The sequence below is a fragment of the Sus scrofa genome, chromosome 9, assembly GCF_000003025.6.
Source record: "Sus scrofa isolate TJ Tabasco breed Duroc chromosome 9, Sscrofa11.1, whole genome shotgun sequence".
Classification (NCBI taxonomy): domain Eukaryota; kingdom Metazoa; phylum Chordata; class Mammalia; order Artiodactyla; family Suidae; genus Sus; species Sus scrofa.
In genome coordinates this window covers 39,490,625-39,511,944 of record NC_010451.4, presented here as the reverse complement: position 1 = coordinate 39,511,944, position 21,320 = coordinate 39,490,625, and the positions used below count along the sequence as shown (strand labels likewise).

Sequence of the window (21,320 nt, the reverse complement as noted above, 5' to 3'; positions counted from 1 at the left end):
AGGGGATCAGTGGCATTTGACAGGAAATACCTTCATTATTTTATTTGCTGCAGGCACTTCCGTTCCTTATGCTCAGATGATACACCAATGGTACGACGTGCTGCTGCTTCCAAATTGGGTGAATTCGCGAAAGTTTTGGAGTTGGACAGTGTGAAAAGTGAAATTGTGCCATTGTTCACTAATCTAGCTTCAGATGAACAGGTAGGTTAACTCTTAGTAATTAAAAGAGCAATAGGAGCTCCTGTCATGGTTCAGTGGTTAGTGAACCCGACTAGCATCCATGAGAATACAGGTTTGATCCCTGGCCTCATTCAGTGGGTTAAGGATCCAGTGTTGCCATGAGCTGTTGTGTAGGTTGCAGATGTGGCTCAGATCCTGTGTTGCTGTGGCTCTGGCATAGGCCAGCTGCTACAGTTCTGATTGGACCCCTAGCCTGGGAACGTCCATATGCCGCAGGTTCAGCCCTAAAAGACAAAAGGCCAAAAAAAATAAAAAGCAAAAAAGTACAACAGATGTGCTCTTCTAACATTTTAACAATTTCTTTGGGCGTTTTGGTTTTCTTGTTAGGATCCTTTTTGCAAAATCAATACTTAATTCTACCATAGATAAAGTTTAATATGACCCACCTGTGTCCTTATAATACTGTCTTAATCAGACCACAGTTTTCTTTCATATTAGCAGCTGTTAAAAGGAGGTGGTGTTCCCTTGTGGCATAGCAGATTAAAGATCCAGCATTGTTGCTGCAGTAGCTTGGGTCACTGCTGTGACGTGTGTGGGTTTTATCCCTGGCCCAGAAGCTTCCACATGTGGAGATGTGGCCAAAAAAAAAAAAAAAAAAAAAAGAAGGGGAGGGGATGTCAAAGAGGAAATGGGAGCCATAATTAGGAAAACCTAAGCTGCATTAAAGGGTAGTATGCCTTTGGGCATTGCAGGCTGGGTTTTCGTGGGAGAGTAGTGTTTCCCGGAATTTCAGATAATAAATATAGCTGGTATTGGGAAAGCACTTTGACTCTCTGCATCCTCTGATGAGTATTTGGGTTGACTTTTGCACCATTGACGTTATAAATCCAAGGATCTGGATCTCATTGCTGTAGAAATAGCAGTAATGATACACCAAGAACCTGAATACATCTTTCTCAACCTGTTAGAAGTGGTTTACAGATGTGAGGTAATTCAGTCCTTGCAACAGCCCCAGGAGGTAGATACTCCGTTTTTACATATTAGGAAACAGGCACAGGAAATTGAGGTAACTTGCTGAAGTGTGCATAGTCAGCAGTGTTAGAGTGGGGATTTAGGTCTAGGCAGTTGGCTTCAGAATTCATGGCCTTCACAGCTAAGCTGTATGGCTTCTCTGTATGGTGCTTTGGAGAATCAGCCCTCAGGGTTCCTGGTCTCTAGAATAAGCCTTTGGGGTTTTTAATTTGCCTAGTCCTGCCAAAAGCACCAGATTAAGACAGATGAGTCTCATCTTCAGGTTCTAGGTCTACAAATCTTAGTTTCAAAATAATTTTTAAAATGTATTAAAATGATATATAGAAAATAGCACAAAATGAATGTGCATCTTAATGAATTAATACAAGTTAATGTCATCTTGCAACTGTCATCTATGAAAGAAACAGAACTTTGACAACCACTACCCAGAAGCCCAGCATGGGCTCCCTCCCAAACACAGCCCCCCTCCCCACTCCCTTAAGACTAACACTTTATCTTGACTTTGGGGGTAACCACCTCCTTACTTCTCTTTGCATTTTTATTACTCATACAGTTTAATTTAAACAGCCCCGCCCAATAGAAATATAATAGAATATAAAAATATAGTATAATGCTACTCGTTAATTTTAAGTCTTTTACAGCCACATTTTAAAAAGTAAAAAACAGTTTCTGTCGTGGCTCAGCAGTAACAAGCCTGACTAGGATCCACGAGGATGTGAGTTTGATCCCTGACCTCGTTCAGTGGGTTAAGGATCTGGCATTGCTGTGAGTTGTGGTGTAGATCACAGATATGGCTCGGATCTTGTATGACTGTGGCTTTGGTGTAGGCCAGCAGCTGACGCTCTGATCTGACCCCTAGCCTGGGAACTTCCATATGCCACGGTTGCAGGCCTAAAAGAAAAAAAAAAAAGCACTGTAAATAAGTATATAAATAAAAAGTAAAAAACAGGTGAAATCGATTTTAATAATATGTTTCATTTAACCCAATATATCCAAAATAATTATGATTTGAACATGTGGCACTGGCGGCATTTTAGATGCTCAGAAGTAGGGGGCAGTAGTGGTAGTTACATTGGACAGCACAGGTTTAGAATCCTCATTTGGGTTTTGTTGATTGCCTTTCCCATGGAAAGGCAATGTTTAATTCAGTGTTTTCAAACTTTTGTCCCCTGTATGTCCTACAAATAGGTAGTTGAATCTAGAGTCAGGGTTTGTGAACTTTGTCTGTAAAGGGCCGGATAGTAAATATTTTAAACTTTGTGGACCAGGCGGTCTCTGTTGTAACTACAAAACTGTGCTGTTGTAGCACACTAGAACATGTGATCTAATGGGCGTGTGTTGTTCCAGTAAAACTTTATTTACAAACTACTTGCTTTCCAGATTTGGCCAGTATTTACCCCAGTGCTGATATAGAGCCTTGGTGAGAGTTAGGTTTGATATCTTGGAGGCAGTAAAATCACTTCATAGGTGGAGGTTACTTTTCATCAAGAGGCATGTAATGTCTAGGTGTGGTATTAGCAGCAATGGATGCTCAAGAAAATATTACGCTTAGTTGTAAAATATGTGTGTTTAATTATTCATCGACTGCTGATAGCCTTGCTGCTCTTGCCTTGTTCTTTCATTGAGAAAAGTGTGGAGGCCCTTTTGCATCTCAGGCGCTGTTCCGGTGCTGGTTTGCCATGTTAAACAAGGGGACAGTGACCGTGCTGTCATAGAGTTTCCATTTTAATGAAGGAAAACAGATAATAAACAGATAAACAATATTTGGGATAAATGCTGTGATGAAAATAGAGTAGGGTGATGTGGTGGTGGCGGGTGACTATAGGGCACTCCTCTAGGCAGGCTGGTCAGAGGAGGACTGAAGAGGTGGCATAAACCGAGACATGAGAGAAAAATGCCAGCCATGCCCTTTCCTAGAGTGTCAGAGCTCCAGGAAAAGAATTCCATGAAGGGGACACTTAGTGTAAAGGCCCTGAGGTTGGAAAAGAGTAGGTGAAAGGGACTCTGATAGGAGATGAGTCTGGAGGAGATGAGCAGGGGCCAGGTTGTGGAGGACCATCAAGCCAGGGTGTAGAGCTCAGGGTTTCTTTTCTAGGTACAATAAGAATACACCAAGATTGCAAGCAGGGGTGTGATTTGATATAATTTACATTTTAAAAAGATCTTTCTGGCTTCTGGGTGGAAACTAAATTGTAAGGTGAGGATGAAAGTAGAAATAGGGAGACCAGTTAGGAGGCTTTTGTCATAAGCTGGGCAGGAGGCAGTAGTGAACCAGGGTGGTGTGGGGAAGGTGGAGAGAATCTCGATGTAGGTTTGGAGCTAGGCAGTAGAACTTTGGTTGAATTAGATGAAAGGAAGAGGAATGAAGATCTCTTTGATTTTTGGCTTAAGCAGCTGGGTGGCTGGTGGTGTCACTGTTGAAGTGGAGAAGATTCTGGGAGGAGTAGCAGATACAGGGAAGAAATCAAGAGTTTTGGAAAAGAAGTAATTGAATTAATATTGATTAGTGTGTATTTCCGCAGATGGTAGTAGTCCTTTTGTTCAGCAGCATTTTTAGAATCTGAAAACAGCTGTGTAGCCACTACCAAGAACCTAGTTCTGCCTCTTTTAGCCTTTTATTTAGATAGAGTAGTATCTTGGGCATGCTGTTGATCTATAATTTTAAAAATTCAGTGTTTTGGAAAGTTGGAGACACTACTGATACATCTCGTGTATATATGCATGTGCATATATATATATACACACTTAAAAATGTTATATGTATATAATATATGTGTGTGTATATACATGTACAAACTCTTAAAATTTTTGTCCTGATTCTTCTGGGTGCTTATATGTTCACATACTTTTCGGTTCCTACTAATATATTTATGATTCCCAAATCTAGTCTCAATTCTAAATTTTTCTTTAATTTGTCTAATTACGTATTTCCACTTGTGCAAAGGACGCGAAGGTACTACATTGATTCTTGGCAGTTTATATTTGGAAAATTGGGTTTATTAATCCCATTTCTTTCTAATTTTTTCTGCCAGGTTTTTCTAGGCTTGGCTACTGCAAAGTTACTCTGTCCTTTGTTATCAACATTACATTTAATTGTTTTTAAAAAATTTACAATTTATTTTCCCTTTTTTTTTTTGTCTTTTCTAGGGCCACACCCCAGCACATGGAGGTTCCCAGGCTAGGGGTCTAATCAGAGCTATAGCTGGCGGCCTGTGCCACAGGCACAGCAACTCGGGATCTGAGCCACATCTGCTACTTACATCACAGCTCATGACAACACTGGATCCTTAACCCACTGAGCCAGGCCAGGGGTAGAACCCACAACCTCCTGGTTCCTAGTCAGATTCGTTAACCACTGAGCCATGACGGGAACTCCCAATTTTCCTATGTATTTCTTTCCAAGTCTCATGCCTGAACTCCTACTACTGCCACCCTAAACTGTCTATTGAAAGCTGAGCTTCCTAAGTGATTCCCTTACCCATTCTCTGTCTCTGTTCTGATCGCCTGTAAACAACTTGTACAAACATAGTTTTCATTTTTATATCCCTCAACTTTTTTTTTTTTTTTTTTTGTCTTCTTAGGGCCACACCCGCGAAATATGGAGGTTCCCAGGTTAGGGGTTGAATTGGAGCTGTAGCCGCTGGCCTACAGCACAGCCACAATGTCAGATCAGATACGAGCCGCGTCTGTGACCTACAACCACAGCTCATGGCAACACCGAATCCTTAACCCGCAGGGTGAGGCCAGAGATCAAACCTGCATCTTCATGGATGCTAGTCAGATTCGTTTCCGCTGAGTCATGATGGGAACTTAAAACTTTTTTAACTTCTTTTTTTTTTTAACTTTTTCTTTTTTGGCCACTCTGAGGCACATGGAGTTCCTGGGCCAGGGATCCAATCTGAGCCACAGTTGCAACCCATGCCACAGTTGCAGCAATGCTGATTCCCCAACCCACTGTGCCAGGGATTGAACCTACGTCCCAGTGCTGCAGAGACTCTGTGATCCTATTGTGCCACAGTGGGAACTCCACCTCCACTTATAATGAAGATTTAGAAACATCATTAAAATATTCTCTCTTCGCTTAATTTTTGCATTTTTCTTGATAAAAATCCTGCACTCTGACGTCCTTACTTGGCTGTTCACTCATAAAACAGACATTTCTTCCTTTATGACTTCGACATGCCTGCCACTCTAGGCAAAAGGAGGAGCTGTTTCAAGACATAAAAACATGAGCTTCGGAGTTCCAGTCGTAGCTCAGTGGTAACGAACCAGACTATCCTCCATGACGACACGGGTTGGATCCCTCGCCTTGTTTGGTGGATCCAGCGGTCCTGTGAGCTATGGTGTAGGTCACAGATGCGGTTTGGATCTGGCCTTGCTGTGGCTGTGGTGTAGGCTGGCAGCTGCAGCTCTGATTTGATCCCTAGCTGGGAGCTTCCATATGCCACAGGTGTGGCCCTAAAAAGACCCCCCCCCCCAAAAAAAAGACATGAGCTGCATATAGTGTGGTTGTCTTTTTTTTGTTGTTGTTGTTTTTTTTACTTTTTGTTTGTGCCTGCAGCATTTGGAAGTTCCCAGGCTAGGGATCAAATTCGAGCCATAGCAATGACCCGAGCCACAGTAGTGACAATGAATGCTGGATCCTTAACCTGCTGAGCCACATGGGAACACCTGTGGCTGTTTTGTGTTTGTTTTTAAAAGGACAACCACGCACTGCTACTCACCACATATACTGCCACATGGCTCTCAGTAAATATTGTCTAACGTTTTGTTCATTAGGATTCAGTGCGCCTCCTAGCCGTGGAAGCTTGTGTCAGTATCGCCCAGTTACTGTCTCAGGATGACCTTGAGGCTTTGGTGATGCCTACACTTCGACAAGCCGCGGAAGATAAATCTTGGCGAGTTCGCTATATGGTAGCTGACAAATTTTCAGAGGTAAGATTATTGCACTGACATTTTTTAAGTACTAAAAAAACCCCAGAAAACAAAAAAAAAAACCCCAGAAACCCAGATTTGTTATTGTACCAAATGTTTCCAACTTGGAAATGCTTGTGGCAAAAATAGATATAGATTTTCCTCGACTCATGATGCGGTATCTCAATAAAATCCGTTGTAAGTTCAAAGTACTCTTAATACACCTAACTTACTGAACATCATAGCTTAGACTTGCCCGCCTTAAACATGCTCGGAACACTTATGTTATCCTACAGTTGGGCAGGGTCATCTAACACAAAGCATATTTTGTAATAAAGTATGACTATCTCATGTAATTTATTCAATACTGTACTGAAAGTGAAAAACAGTATGGTTATAAGTGTATTGTTTCTCCTTGTGTTCATTTCCCCTCATGATTGTGTGACTGGGTGCTGTGGCTCCCTCCCTCTGCCTAGCATCTCTAGAGGATCGTACTGCCTATTACTAGCCCGAGAAAAGATCAAAACTCAAAATCCGAAGTTTGGTTTCTACCAAATGTGTATTGCTTTCACACCATCATAAAGTTGAAACATCGTTAAGTTGAATGATCCTAAGCTGGGGTCTGTCTGTACTTGAAGATTGCACTGTTTTGTGTGTTTGTGTTAGTTTTGTGTTTACTATACATTAAAACCTGTGCAAATTCTTTCATAGCTCCAGAGAGCTGTGGGTCCTAAAATCACCCTGAATGACCTCATCCCCGCCTTTCAGAACCTACTTAAAGACTGTGAAGCTGAAGTCCGAGCAGCTGCTGCCCACAAAGTAAAAGGTTAAGGCATCCGTTTATGTAGTAGTGCGGGTCATTCACTCCAGTGCATTTTGTTGTGTCGGTGAATTTTGCATGTTTTTTGTTCTAGATTATGTTTTCAAATAAATAGAGATGATTTTAATGTGTTAAAATGTTACACTGTTATATAAAGCTACTCCCCTTGTATTTAAAACCAAAGAGCTGTTTTATCCTGTTTCTGTAAAAAAAATAAAAAGGCATTTCCAGGTTGGGTTGGTGTGGTGCACAGTGGCATATAGGTTGACCAAAAAGTGCATATATATATAGGACATGTGAAAGTTCCCAGGCCAGGGATTGAACTCACTTCACAGTAGCAACTCAGGCCACTGCCCTTACAATGCTGGATCCTTAACCACTGCACTGCAGGGGAACTCCATAAAAGTGCATTTAAAATAAGCCATTTTTCCTCCTTGGAGCTATTGCTAAAATGTCTGATTTGATTTAACTTAAAACTATTGATAAACCTGGTTAAATTTCTTCATTTGGCTCTTTGTAAATGGCTCTATGTAAGCATTATTTTTTTCTGTTTATCTTTTTTAGAACTTTGTGAGAACTTGCCCGTTGAAGGTAGAGAGACCATAATTATGAATCAAATTCTGCCCTGTATAAAGGTAAACCTAACTTTGAGTTTCACTTTGCCCTATATGAAGGTAAACCTTATCTCAGTTTTTGTTCATTTTTCCTTACACCTCTATGAGTTTAAATGTGGACAAGGGATGAATGGGACAGATACGTTAATGTGGGACATGTTACCTGTCATTTCTTCGTGCTTTGTAATTGTAACATGCTCTTTGGTGCATAGGTTTTTATTATCTGACAGATGGTCTGAGGGAACCTTATCAACGAATCAGTACTCAAATTGTGCTGTCTTTTAAAATTTCTTAGGAAATGGTATGCAAGTTTCTGTTGTCTTGCAAGAAAAAAGGTTTTTATTTTTTATTTTATTTTAGGAATTAGTATCCGATACAAATCAACATGTCAAATCGGCTCTAGCTTCTGTAATTATGGGATTGTCTACCATTTTGGGCAAAGAGAATACCATTGAACACCTTCTACCTCTTTTTCTAGCTCAGTTAAAGGATGAGGTAAGTCTGGCTATAAATTCTGTGGTCCTTTGATAGTCAGTGATTTGGTTTGGTTTTTGTTTGGGGTCTCACTAAAATAGAACTCCAAAAGTAACTTATTTTAAAGCAGTAACAATGTTTGGACATGGGGTTACCAGTCCCCAGAAAATGGGAACAAAGAGCCATTGATACAGATTTTAAAAATGTCTATCCATTTTCTCTGCCTAATTCCTGCTTATATTCACTAGTTGTTTTCTCTTTAATCTATCTTTGTTTGAAAAGTGTCTTTTCATTTAAATTTAAAAATAATAATATCAAAATTATAGGGGTAACATTTATTAACACCATGTGCCAAGCATGATTGTAAATGTTTTGCATGTAATTTTTTTTTTTTTTTTTACTGTTATTCTCACAACAATCTGATGAGGTAGGTCTTACTGTTATTCCCATTTTATAGATGAACCTCTTCATCCATAAGGCGCAGGTAAAATAACCTATCCAAGGTCTTAGCAATGGCAGATAAGGAAATTGAATACATGTAATTTGATTCCAGAACCTATACGGTTTATCTTTCCATAGACTTTTCATTGAAATTTCTGTCTGAGTTAAATTATGTGATTTGAATTATTTGTATACTCAGTATTAAGTATTTCTTCCAAGACGATACTTTTTTTTCACCTGAGTCAATACTTTCTTTTTTACTTTTACTTAAAAAAAATTTTTTTTTGGGCCACAGCATGTGAAGTTTCTAGTCAGGGATCAACCCCATGCCACAGCAGCGACAATGTAGGATCCTTAACCTGTTGTGCCACCAGGAAACTCCTATTTAGCAGTTTTTACCTCATCGTGACAGTAGAACTTTGATCTTTATGAGTGCTATTTTGAGGCTTGTATCCTTGCAGTGTCCTGAAGTTCGTTTGAATATCATCTCCAATTTGGATTGTGTGAATGAAGTGATTGGAATCCGGCAGCTCTCCCAGTCACTCCTTCCTGCCATCGTGGAGCTGGCTGAAGATGCCAAATGGAGGGTCCGGCTGGCCATCATTGAGTATATGCCGCTGCTGGCGGGCCAGCTGGTGAGTATGGACTCCGTGAACTGAAGGGCAGCATCAGATGGTGGAGCAGGTTAACCATGGCAAGTAGGAGGCCCAGGTAGCTGAGGTGGTTATGTTCATTTAGATGTGTGAGAGTATGGTCTCTATTAGTTGCCTGTAGGATGGTGTTTATTTTCATAAGTGCATTAACTTCTGACACAAAAGTATTATAGAAACACATTTCACCTCACCACCACCTGGAAGCAAAGCCATGGAAGAATATAATTAATTTCTTGGTATATGTAACATAGATTTTGTGATATTTAATGGTTCTGATTTAAGGAATATTTAACTGAGAAGAAAGTAGAGTGATTTCAAGATAAGTCTGTTTTGATTTTTGCTCAGGAAAGTTTTCCTGTTTGCCTGTATTCTGAGCAAAATGTCTCTGGTTACTACTTTTCCTGCATTCTGGTTAAAGCGAGTAGAGGGCTGTCTGTATAGAAAAGGATGTTGGGGAGTTCCCATGGTGGCACAGTGGTTAGTGAATCCGACTAGGAACCATGAGGTTGTGGGTTCGATCCCCGGCCTTGTTCAGTGGGTTAAGTATCCGGTGGTGCCGTGAGCTGTGGTGTAGGTTGCAGACGCAGCTAGGTTCCCATGTTGCTGTGGCTGGCAGCTACAGCTCTGTTTCGACCCCTAGCCTGGGAACTTCCATATGCCGCGGGTGCGGCCCTAGAAAAAGATAAAAAAAAAAATAAAAGGATGTTGAAGTTTGTAATGCTAGTATTTTAGCCAAAGTCCACGTGATCACATTGTCTGTTACTGTTTGAGAGTCATAGATAGTTTTACTGATACCATGTTAATTAAGATTTCATTGCTGAGTTTTATTTACTTATTTATATTTTTTGGCCACCCCATGGCATATGGAGTTCCCAGGCCAGAGATCAGATTCGAGCTGCAGCTGTGACCTAAGCCACAGCTATGGCAATGCCGGATCCTTAACCCACTGTGTTGGCCATGGATCGAACCTGTGTCCCAGTGCTACCAAGATGCCACCGATCCCCTTGCGCCATAGCGGGAACTCCAGCAATACTAAGTTTTATAGCCACGTCCTTTCCTTTCTTTAGTGGTAGGTGCACTAGTCAGTTCTAAATTTGATATGCCCTCACCATGTTGGTTGCCCTTATTATAGTATATTTTAACTGACTGTTAAAATCTAGTTGAGAAGATAGCTGATATCTTTTAGGGCAGGGACTATGTTTAGTGTTTTATTTCCTGTGCCTACAGTAGTGTCTGGCATTAATTAGGCATTTGATTTGTTGATTGTTGAGTAAATGAATACCCGAATATTTTTTGAGAATGCTCATAATATGTCAGTTTACAGCCAACATTTCTGCAGTTTGTTTCCCCCTTTCACCCCTCTTTCCATTCCTTTTATATCATAGCATATGGGATTTTTTCTTTACTTGGGACCACTGAATTTGGATTGTTATTTTGGGATACTTGTTTATGAAATTCGTCTTGTGACATCATAATTGGAAGTGTCCCATTCTTTAAAATGACAAAGATAGCAGTATACAGGTTTCCCCCACTGTCTGAAAGGAGAGCATGCCTAAGAAAGCTTTTGTGACCCCAAATGGTGTAAAGCAAAGAAGCGGTTACCTCAGGACACATCTTGCTAACAGATACATGAAATAAATCAAGATAAAGTGCAGATGCTCATAGTTCCAAGCAGCTGTGGCCTGATGCTGAGTGTAGTTCTTGGGGAAGGAGCTTGATGTTGCCCTTCTTGCTGCTGGGATGCATGCTGCCTCTCAGCTCGCTCACTGCAAAACAAATGCTGAACGCTGTTTCCCCCTTTTTTCATAAAAAAAAAAAATTCTCTTCAGCTTTCTCTTGTTTAGCAAAGACACGTACTGTTTTACAGTTCTTTCATGAAAGTGAAGGGACGTAAAGTGAACTTTTGAAAAGCAGGGGATACCTGTATAGCTAATGGGGTCAGGCACAATATCTTGTCACTTTTTTTTCCTTTGTCACTTCCAAGTACTGAGGGTCATCTTTTGTTCTTCGTTGATGACTGTCCTGAATCACCTCTCCAGTGTGGAAGACAGCAGTTGGTCACTGGTTTGCTGAAGATAGTATCACAGCTTTCTTCCATAGGGTGTCAATTCCTGTGGTTCCGGGTCTGTGTAACTCAGCTCTGGGAGCTTGTCCACAGCCTGTGCTGGTGTGGCCTCCATTGATGGGGACAGCAGAGGTGGGGAAGACTAGGATGGTTCCACCTGCTGGGATCACTTCCCCTGTACCCTTGTGCCTGCATTATTCCTTCTCTGCTTTCTCCCGTGGATCCCAGAGTACTTTCTTTAATTGGGGATAAGCCTTTTTTTTGATGTCAGATTCTTTATTCTTAAGGATTTATTGTGATATTGACTACAAAGGGGACAATTTGAGAATCAGTAATATGTTGACTGGTATTTTCCTGGTCATTCATTTTTACAAATATTTGGGGGATTGTTCAGCAGACTGTTCATGCTGCATTCCTCTGCTCATCTGCAGTGTTGAATGTAGCTCCAGGTCACTCTAATGAGCTCACTTAAAGGTGCCTGGGCTATCTCACTCATGCTTTTCTTTATGATTTCTATTCAGTAAGATAGATACACAATTTGTAGATCAAATCCCACAGCATCCTTTTCTGGCTGGTCCATGAATTTAGCTTATTTGGAAATAAGTATTTAAGCTTTCAGGTCACTTTGGTGTAATGTAAATTGACCATCTTGATTTCTAAACTTTGGAGCCATGTTTTAATGGAGTCTTTTCTATCTGTAGGGTGTGGAGTTCTTTGATGAAAAGCTGAATTCTTTATGTATGGCCTGGCTTGTGGACCATGGTAAGTAAATAAGTTAATGGAAGGCCTATGTCTTTGTTTTTATTTTATTATTTTTAAAATTTTTTGGCTGTACTTGCAGCATATGGAAGTTCCTGGGCCAGGGATTGAATCTGAGCTGCAGCTGTGGCCACACCAGATCCTTCAACCCACTGCTTGGGGCTGGGGATTGAACCCATACATCCTCAGTGACCCGAGCCACAGTAGTTGGATTCTTACCCACTGTTCCACAGCAGAAACTCCAGGCCTATGTTTTTGCATATATCCCATTTGATTCATATATTTCCTCTTTAGAAAGGAATCCTAGTATGACCATATTTTGCTTTACTGGGGTAGGGAATGAAGACAGACTTTGACCAAAGTCCAGTTAGCCTGCTCTGAGCACAGGTTTGATATTTCTATTTTCTACCAAATGTTTTCTTTTTCTTTTTTTTTTTGGCCATGTCTGTGGCATGTGGAAGTTCCTGGACCAGGGATCAAACCTGTGCCACAGCAGCAACCTGATCTGCTGCAGTGACAATGCTGGATCTTTAACCCGCTGTGCCACAAGAGAAGTCCTACCAAATGTTTTCTATCTTAAATTTTATTTTCTTCATTAAATAATCTCCACTTTTCTCATTCATTCTCCTACATTATTTTCACATTGTCTCTTTAGAAGTATACTCATTCCTTTCTTAACCCAAGGTCTTGTGTTCCGTGTGTTGTCTGTGTGTCTTTAACCAATGGGTTGGGCAGGGATTGGCATCAGATAAAAGGCTTCAGGGGGAGAAATGGCTGCTTGGCTGCTGTGAGGTGACATAGAGAAGGAGGTATCCAGTGGCACAGTATAGGTGTCTAGGAGTGAAAGTTGTCAGCTGTGACCTAGGAGAGAGAGGGCCTGGGTTTCTCGTTTTGTTGAAAGGCATATGCTTACTTCTTGCACCCTGGTCGCTGCTGCTGTGATGCTGAGAGAGAGTGAGCTGAGAAACCAGGGCAGGGGCAGATAGGACAGCATTTAGAAAATAGGCTTTTTAGGAGTTCCCGTCGTGGCGCGGTGGTTAACGAATCCGACTAGGAACCATGAGGTTGCGGGTTCGATCCCTGCCCTTGCTCAGTGGGTTAACGATCCGGCGTTGCCGTGAGCTGTGGTGTAGGTTGCAGACGCGGCTCGGATCCCGCGTTGCTGTGGCTCTGGCGTAGGCCGGTGGCTACAGCTCCGATTCAACCCCTAGCCTGGGAACCTCCATATGCCGCGGGAGCGGCCCAAGAAATAGCAACAACAACAACAAAAAAGACAAAAAAAAAAAAAAAAAAAAAAAAAAAAAAGAAAATAGGCTTTTTAATATATTGTCTTTTCTTTCATTTATAGCATAGTTTATTTCAATAGTCACAGAATCTTCTCCTCTCAGTGCCACATATTATATTACAAATAAAAGCCAGAACTGCTGCTTATCAGAATATATACGGGAATTGATGTTTTATATAAAACCACCTTATATGTTAACTTGTTAGCAGTTGACTCTTGGACAAGGTCTCAGGTCTGCCAGGCAGCAGTAGGTGGGGGGCTCCCTCTATACTGAAAAGTTGCAGTGCCAGCCCTACATCCAGACCTGGCAGCTTCAGGTGTGGTCTGAGATCTGACCACCCTGAGGACTTGCATTGTCCTGTGAGCTTGGTTCCATACTGTGGTGGATATGACAGGTATCCTGCTTCAACTCCACAGCATCTTATGTATACTTTATGTATCTCACTGGGTGCTTATGGGTGGCTATTTGGGAAGCATGGGGATGTTGTGTCTGCTTGTACATATAGGTGGTTTTGATAAGGGCATAGTTGGATGGGAGATTGTTTGGTTAAGTGTGACGAGGAGGGGTGAGAGAAAAATGTGCAGATCTCATAAAGGCATATATATGCAGAGAATTTCATTGTTTTCAAACTAGAGTGTAAAGACTTTATTTCTGTTTTTCTTATCCTCTAAAGTTAACTTTTTATGGCTTAATTTTTTTTCTTTTTAAATGAAACTTAGGTTTAGCAAATCATAGGAAAGAAGTTCTTCTCTTTTTAGAAATAATGTGTTTATATTATTTCTGATAAACATATAATATTAGTGAGTTCCAGCAGATCATTCCATACCTTCTTTGAAAGCTAGTATTCTAGATTTATTTTGATGAACTTTTAAAGTCCTAATGTTCTGTGAAGAATTGAATTCCTGACACATTCTCTGTGTAGGATTGCTCTGTCAATGCAATTTGATTAATACTTCCTCTTTTCTCTGATTTTTTTTTCTTCCAATTTGGGAGCAACAGAGACCCAGACCCTGTGTCTTTTTCTGCAGCAGCATAATAAAATGGGCATTGCAGGCATTCTTTGATCCAGTTAAATGTCTGCTCAAGAATTGTTTTGTACTTATATGGACTTCTTTTTTCCATTTTAGATAACTGCTATGTAGTGTTCAATGATCATTTAAATTTCTGGAAACTTTTTTTCCCTGGTTATTAAACTACTAAAAGAATATTGTAAAAATCCAGGGAAATACAAGGAAGAAAGTATTATTACCTCTATTTCCATGGTTGAGTGGATAGTATTGATCAGAGTGAGGAATTTAGAAGGGAGTTTTATTTTTTCCAGGAGGAAAGAAAAAGTACTAAAGTTAGTGAGCTTATAGAGGGTGTTAGAAATTCAGAGGAACCTTGTCAATCAGCCAGACCTTGAGGGGAGAGGGAAGAAGAGGGAGGGAGAGAGAGAGACAAAACAAGGGGAGAGGAGAGGCAGAACCGTGGAATGGTTTGCATTCTTTTCACAGGAAAATTGAGAGGAGCCAAGAACATAGTAGGCGTCTGGCCAAGTAGAGTTGAGTGCAGTTAAGGTCTGGGTCAAGGCCGAGCGCTCCATCTCCTGTTACTCTGGCAGTGAGATCCTTCCTATGGTGATGGCATTAGGATGAGAAAAAACTCAAGCAAATCAAAAAACACTGATGCATTAGCTAGTCCACCTTGTGGGGAGGAGGTGAGGGGTATGTGCCCAAGACAAAGACTGTGCATGTGAAGGGAGGAGCTTGTGTTGGGGGTAACACTTGAGCTTGGTCCTTAGTGAGTGCTTCTCCTTGGTCCTGGCAGGTTGCTTCTCCCACAGACTGATCAGGCTGTGTGTTGCCTCTGTTGTCTTGCTTGTTTTCATCAGTGGCATTGGCTAAAAGGATCTGTGGACTGGGAAGAGCTGGATATTTCTGGTCTGGAAGCCTTGTATCCAGGATCAGAGCTGTGGCTTCGATAGCTGTCAGGCCACAGCTGTCACCCAGGAGGGTTGGGCCTACCTGGAGAGAGAAGTAGAATAAGGAATCAGTACCCACCACTCTAGATTTCTTACCTAAGCTCAAATTTGCATCATCTTGGACACCTCAGATGAAGCATTGCCATACCTGTCTTTGTTAAGAGCTGTATATAGCAACTAGGTGTTGAGGAGATCATAGCCCAGGCCTTTATTATCTAGATTGATGATGTCTTTGATAAATGATCCTGCAGGGAATTATTAGATTAAAGCACGCATATACACTCACAGAAGACATTTGACATGTTGTCTCAACAGAAACATTTTTAAGGGAAAAAGAGGCAGGTCAGTTTTAAGCTTGTATTTGCTGTTGGATGGATGGATGACGGTGGCCTCTAAATGACCCCCTGTCTTTCTCTCAGCTGTTCTTCCCGCTGCTGGAATAATCTTGCTGAAATAACGCACTGGTCATAGGGTCACAACTTTGCTTTAAGAACCCATCGTTGGTTTTCTTACAAAGTCTAAATTTAGCTTTATGATGCCTGGTGCTGTGGGTCCACCCAACTGTTCAGCCTTACAGCTTCACAAATTTTAGTTCTTCCTGTGGGCCCTGGGTAAATTTTTTTGCCCTTTCCAGGAATTTCTCCCCTCTTCTCTCTACTTACACAAATCCTCCCTCATCTTTTTAAGGCCCAGTGCAAGGCCTTTCTTCCCTGCAGCCTTTCCAGAGCTCCCTGTTCCCTGTCCTCTAACTCCTACAGCCCTCACATTTTTCCACTTAGTTTTATGCTTCATTATAATCAGTCTTATGCCGCTTGACTTCTTGGAGTGCATTAGCTTTCATTTCTCTGCTAGAGTGTGATCTGTGAGGGCAGATGCCTTATGCATTCTTTCTGCAACACATAGCACATCGTTGGCACTCATGTTTGTTGTTAATGATACCTGTAACGAGCTCCTTATCTCCCTTTTTCTTGGACATACTATATACATTTTGAAACTGTAATAAGACCAAACCAGTATATTAGGAGTCGTAGCTGAGCGTGTTTGCCATCGTAGTCTGACTAATTCTGGAGTGTTTATGGAGTTTTATTTTTGGTCCGCCTTTGATGATGATGGAAGTAAAAGTAAGCTAGGTTATGCTTATGATATAAGCAACACGACAACATGTCCTTCCCTCTTCTGCAGTGTATGCCATCCGTGAAGCTGCCACCAACAACCTCATGAAACTAGTTCAGAAGTTTGGTACAGAGTGGGCCCAAAACACCATCGTTCCCAAGGTGTTAGTAATGGCCAATGATCCTAATTACTTACATAGAATGACCACTTTATTCTGCATTAATGTAAGTATTACATAGCTATTATTGCAAAGCTCAGGTGTTAAAGCTGTTATTCAGGACTTTATTTCTGAATCCTGAATATGTTGTCTTCTCTTCGGAATATGTTTCTTATACTGATTAATTTGGACAGTTAGGAGATGAGAGGAAGATGTCTGATTTTCAGTTTGAGTTAAAATCTATAGTCAGGTCAGCTGTGAATTCTGGTCTAATTCTGGGATTCTTTGCTACCTGTCTCCTTCATTCAGATGCTCAAAGTCGAAACATTTTCCTGTTGCCCGGTTACTTTCTTTTGGACATTAACTTACCTCTAGATTTTGGGGTATTGAAAAAAAAAAAAAGTGTTTTTATGTGCTGTCTTGTTTCTTTTTCTAGGTGCTGTCTGAAGCCTGTGGCCAGGAAATAACCACTAAGCAGATGCTGCCTATTGTATTGAAAATGGCCGGAGACCAAGTAGCAAATGTCCGATTCAACGTGGCCAAATCTCTACAGAAAATTGGACCAATTCTAGATACTGAGTAAGATTAAAAAGTAGATTTCAATTGTTATACCATATAGGCAGTAATAGCTAAAATTTGGTGATTTTTTTTTTTTTTTTTTTTTTTGTCTTTTTAAGGCCGCACCCACGGCATATGGAAGTTCCCAGGCTAGGGGTCGAATCAGCTGTAGCCGCCGGCCTACGCCACAGCCGCAGCGACGCCAGATCCGAGCCTTGTCTTCGACCTACACCACAGGTCACGGTTCCTAGTCGGATTCATTTCCGCTATGCTACGATGGGAACTCCAAATTTGGTGATTTTTTTTAGAAGTTCCCCTGTGGTGCAGCAGGTTAAAGATCTGGTGTTGCTGCAGCTGTGGTACAGGTCACAACTGCAGCACAGGTTCAGTCCCTGGCCCAGGAACTTCTGCATGCCACAGATATGCGCCCCCCCCAAAAAAAAAATTCAGTGATTTTTCAGTTCACCTCAGATGTGGGTTTATTTGAAGTAAATAACAACTTAACAACCAGTTTTGAGGGTATCTATGCTGACTTTTATATTTAAGCTCTGTATATACGTAGATCATCGTCCCAAGCCAATTCTGCTGAGAATTTAAGAGATTATTTAGTACTTGTCAAGTTTATATCATAGGTGTTTTAAAATTTCATTTATTTTTATTACTCAAATGAATTTATCACATCTGTAGTTGTATAATGATCCTAACAATCCAATTTCACAGGGTTTCTATCCCACAGCCCAAGCACATCCCTCCACCCCCCTTAAAATTTCTTTTAAACTTTAAAAAATACTGTAGTCTATGTATACCATAAAGCATGTCTCTGGCCCAGGATACTGCCTTTCACAGATGATACCGTTGGATTTTAGTGCTTTGCAGGAGGAAGTTAAGCCGGTACTACAGAAGCTAGGCCAAGATGAAGACATGGATGTCAAGTACTTTGCACAGGAAGCTATAAGTGGTATGTCTCTCTGTTTGCCGCCTTCCAGCTTTTGCTTTGGCTAACAGGGTGCGAGTGACGTTAAGTGGGCCAGGTGTTGAGGGGAGGTGGGCTCCTGGGATACTCGTCTTCTCTTCAGGTAGCCCTCTTGGCTCACCACCAAGCAGGCCGTTTTCTCAGTTCCCTATGTCTGGGGCGGATAGGGGTATGATTCTTACTGGTAAGAAGAGTTTTTTGGTTGGTTTTTCATCAGTTTTTATAGAGTTTAATTTTTGATTAGTCTGGCCGAGTAAAGAAACTGACCATAGTGAGAAGCTCAGTCTTACGCTTTTGGCTCATTGTTGTTGTGCTTAATATTCGCTTAGATAGTTCATGAACTTTCTGTACCACTAACTTGATTTTGTTTGGAATTTTCCAGTGCTTGCGTTGGCATAATGAGGAACAGGCGGGAAAAGACTTTACTAAATTCTTATCACAGATTTCTAGTCAATGTGTTCTTAAACTGGGTGGAGAAAAAAATGGAAAACCTTCAAGACCTCGTCTGAGCAAATGGCAACAACTTACAAGATCAAATTTCAGTGACTTGATTCTTTCTAAAGATGAAATGGGATTGTTTTTTACTTGTCTTCCTTGTTGGGATAATTATATTTAAACCATTCTTATTGTTTGTGACAAATGCCTAACACTTGGTACAGTCATTTCTCACCTGTCTCCTAATGATTTATCTAGCACCATCTGGGCTCCTGCAGCCTCATTGTTTAATCAGGCCCCGGCCACTTAATATTCCTGACCAAGTCTGGATAGATTTGGACCCAGATGTGGATCGGAGTGATTCTCTTGATGTTTACATGTATCTCTGTGTCTCCATCATTCCAAAGTGAAATGTACATGGTTTAGAATAACTGATTTTGTAAACACTCTACTTGGGAGACACATCGAGCGTTAACTGTAGGGGAAGCTCTTTGTTCCAGGATAGTGATGGTCTGCATCGGTTTCTCACATGAAAGGAAATGTGGAAGCTCAGGGTTCATGTGTTGGTTGTTTTGGTTTTTCTTTGCTCAATTTGGATTGTAATCATGTCATTCAGAAACTTGAAGTGCAGATGCATCGTGCTGCTAACACGTGATGTTGAGACCTCACTCAATTCCAGCAGCTCCTCACCGTGACTGCATTCTGAAATACTTCTCTCTCTCCCCCCGGAGATACTTACAATGTAGTGCCTCCTGCTAAGCAGTGGTTCTCCTGTTTGATGGTAAGATTCCAGTTCTGTCTCTACTGAGTGAAGAAACCACGGGTCTAATACAGTGAGCGTTTCCTGCTCTTTACTGGGTTCTGCCTGCGGCCCTGTGGACATTTGTTCCTTGCTACGTTGCACTTCAGTACCTTTCCAGACTGAAGTTTCATTACTAATGTTTTGGTATGACTGATACTGGAATCTTATCATTTGAAATTTTTTTTTTTTAAACTTTTACAGTAAAACCTCATTAATTCCTCCTGGAATTGAAGATAATGAATTAAGCTGAAGGGTTTGCTGAAGCAAATTAATAGTATGTAAGGAGGCCTGTTGTGTCTGAACTACTTAAATAATTTTAACACTTTTTAAAAGCACCCTTTTAAAGGTTCCCCGGTGGTCACCACTGCAGCCCAGGTTCAATCCCTGGTCTGGGAACTGGTATCCCACATCAGGCCACCACATGCTGCAGCCAAAAAAAAAAAAATAAAATCACCCTTTTACCAGCTGATGTGCCAGTTACTAATCACCCATTTCAGTTATATTAATCTACCCTCCATGAGGATATTTATGAGGCCACGCCTTTTTTTAGATGCTTTCCGTTTACTCTTTATCCCTGACATATGTATCTGTGTATTTCATGGAGAATTTAAGTGTTTTTTCTTTTAAATTTATGAACAATTTGCAGCTAATCAACCTGACCTTGTCCCTAATGAATTTTTAATTGATGAGGTTTATTGTAGCTTATTTTTCTCTCAGTGCATCTTGCTGCGTCAGTTAGCTTGTTTCCATTTTGGTTTTCTAATAGTTTCTTTCATTCACAGTCTCTTAAAGCCAGTGAGCCCCATTCTGTTTTGCGAAGGTCCAAAGAATCCTAGAAAACCTTTGATATTAAACCATTTCATAAAACCAAATTTGACCAAATACTTTAAAGTTTGTCTTATCTTAGAAAAACAGAACATTTTAAGTCTCTGCCTGCATTTAAAACTGCCATACTACCTTATAGTAAGTTTCTATTTTATTACTTTTGGGCTAAGGATTAAATAATTTCCCAGGAAAAATATTTTACGTTCTTGTTTTAGTATCTTAAACTACTATGCTGTAAACAATGTTAGTTTCACAGTCTTTTTGGTTTTTTATTACCTGCAGGTTTATGTTCTTCATTGACTTTCATATTCGAGAGAGTGTTGTCTTGATTGAAACAGATTTGCACAACCATCGCATTTCCATTCATCTGGTTGGAAATGACACTGGTTTGGGGATAGACCTTTAAATGCCCTTGTGGCCCCCCTGGGGAGCGCTGTGCCTGGACCTCCTCCCTAAGACTGTGCTGAGGGGGAGACGGAGCTCAGGCTTCCTCAGTGCATTAGGGAGCCCATCGGGGCCCTGTCTCTTTGGGTGACCCTGTAGGGACGTCATTGTTTTTTTCTGACTCAAAACAATAGGGAATCCCTTCTGTTACGCCTCAAGGGATTGTTCTTTGCCTCACAACGTGGTCATTTTCTCCATGGATTAGTTTCCCTGTCTTGATTTCACTGGAATGTAAGCTCCAGATGCTCTGGAAGGGCAGGGATTTTTGTCAGTTTTGTCTTCTACTGTATCACCAGCGCCTGGGTCAGAGTCTGCTGTACGTAGGTGCTCAATAAAAGTGTGTTCAATGAATTTCTAAAATCTGTCCTCTGGTGTGTTGTGTGCGTGAAATAAGTCCCCCAAGGTACCAGACTGCCGCTCATTCTCCTGGTGACACAGCGGAAGGACTTCACTGCTCTAAGAAACAAGATTCCTGTGGCCCTTCTCCAGTCCCCGTCTTAGGCAAGAGCTCCGCTTGGATTGTCCGTTGCCGGAGCTTCTCATCCTAGGCGGTTGACATCAGTTGTTTGGTTGACAGGAAACATGAAGCAGAGACAGACGTCCAGCCTCACGCCCATAAACGTCTCGCCAGCAGCGGAAATCTCACCTTCGTGTTTCTGCAGTGCGCCGGGGGGCAGGGTGTGTGGTTTATCCCCCGTAGGTTAAGAAACTAGATCTTGTTTCTCTGTGCTGCCATGAAGATAGGAAACCTGAAGATGTATTCTGTTCCCTAAGAATAAACAGGTTCATGTGAGGTTTCTAATGAGGCTTTG

General features: G+C 41.2%; 1 protein-coding gene across 5 annotated transcripts in view; it reads left to right on the top strand.

Moving 5' to 3' along the window:
- PPP2R1B (protein phosphatase 2 scaffold subunit Abeta) overlaps positions 1 to 21,320 on the top strand; it is a 39,734-nt gene that overhangs the window by 6,829 nt on the left and 11,585 nt on the right. For 3 of the 5 annotated variants that reach the window (XM_005667316.3, XM_013979368.2, XM_021062773.1), the window contains exons 5-14: positions 54 to 201; positions 5,992 to 6,147; positions 6,838 to 6,952; positions 7,511 to 7,581; positions 7,921 to 8,055; positions 8,937 to 9,110; positions 11,895 to 11,955; positions 16,384 to 16,538; positions 16,908 to 17,050; positions 17,896 to 17,987. In XM_005667316.3, the coding sequence (XP_005667373.1) occupies positions 54 to 201; positions 5,992 to 6,147; positions 6,838 to 6,952; positions 7,511 to 7,581; positions 7,921 to 8,055; positions 8,937 to 9,110; positions 11,895 to 11,955; positions 16,384 to 16,538; positions 16,908 to 17,050; positions 17,896 to 17,987 (1,250 nt within the window). Of the gene's footprint in view, positions 1 to 53; positions 202 to 5,991; positions 6,148 to 6,837; positions 6,953 to 7,510; positions 7,582 to 7,920; positions 8,056 to 8,936; positions 9,111 to 11,894; positions 11,956 to 16,383; positions 16,539 to 16,907; positions 17,988 to 18,384; positions 20,869 to 21,320 lie in introns of those variants that run through there. The other 2 variants (XM_003357285.4, XR_002335629.1) reach the window with 2 other exon arrangements.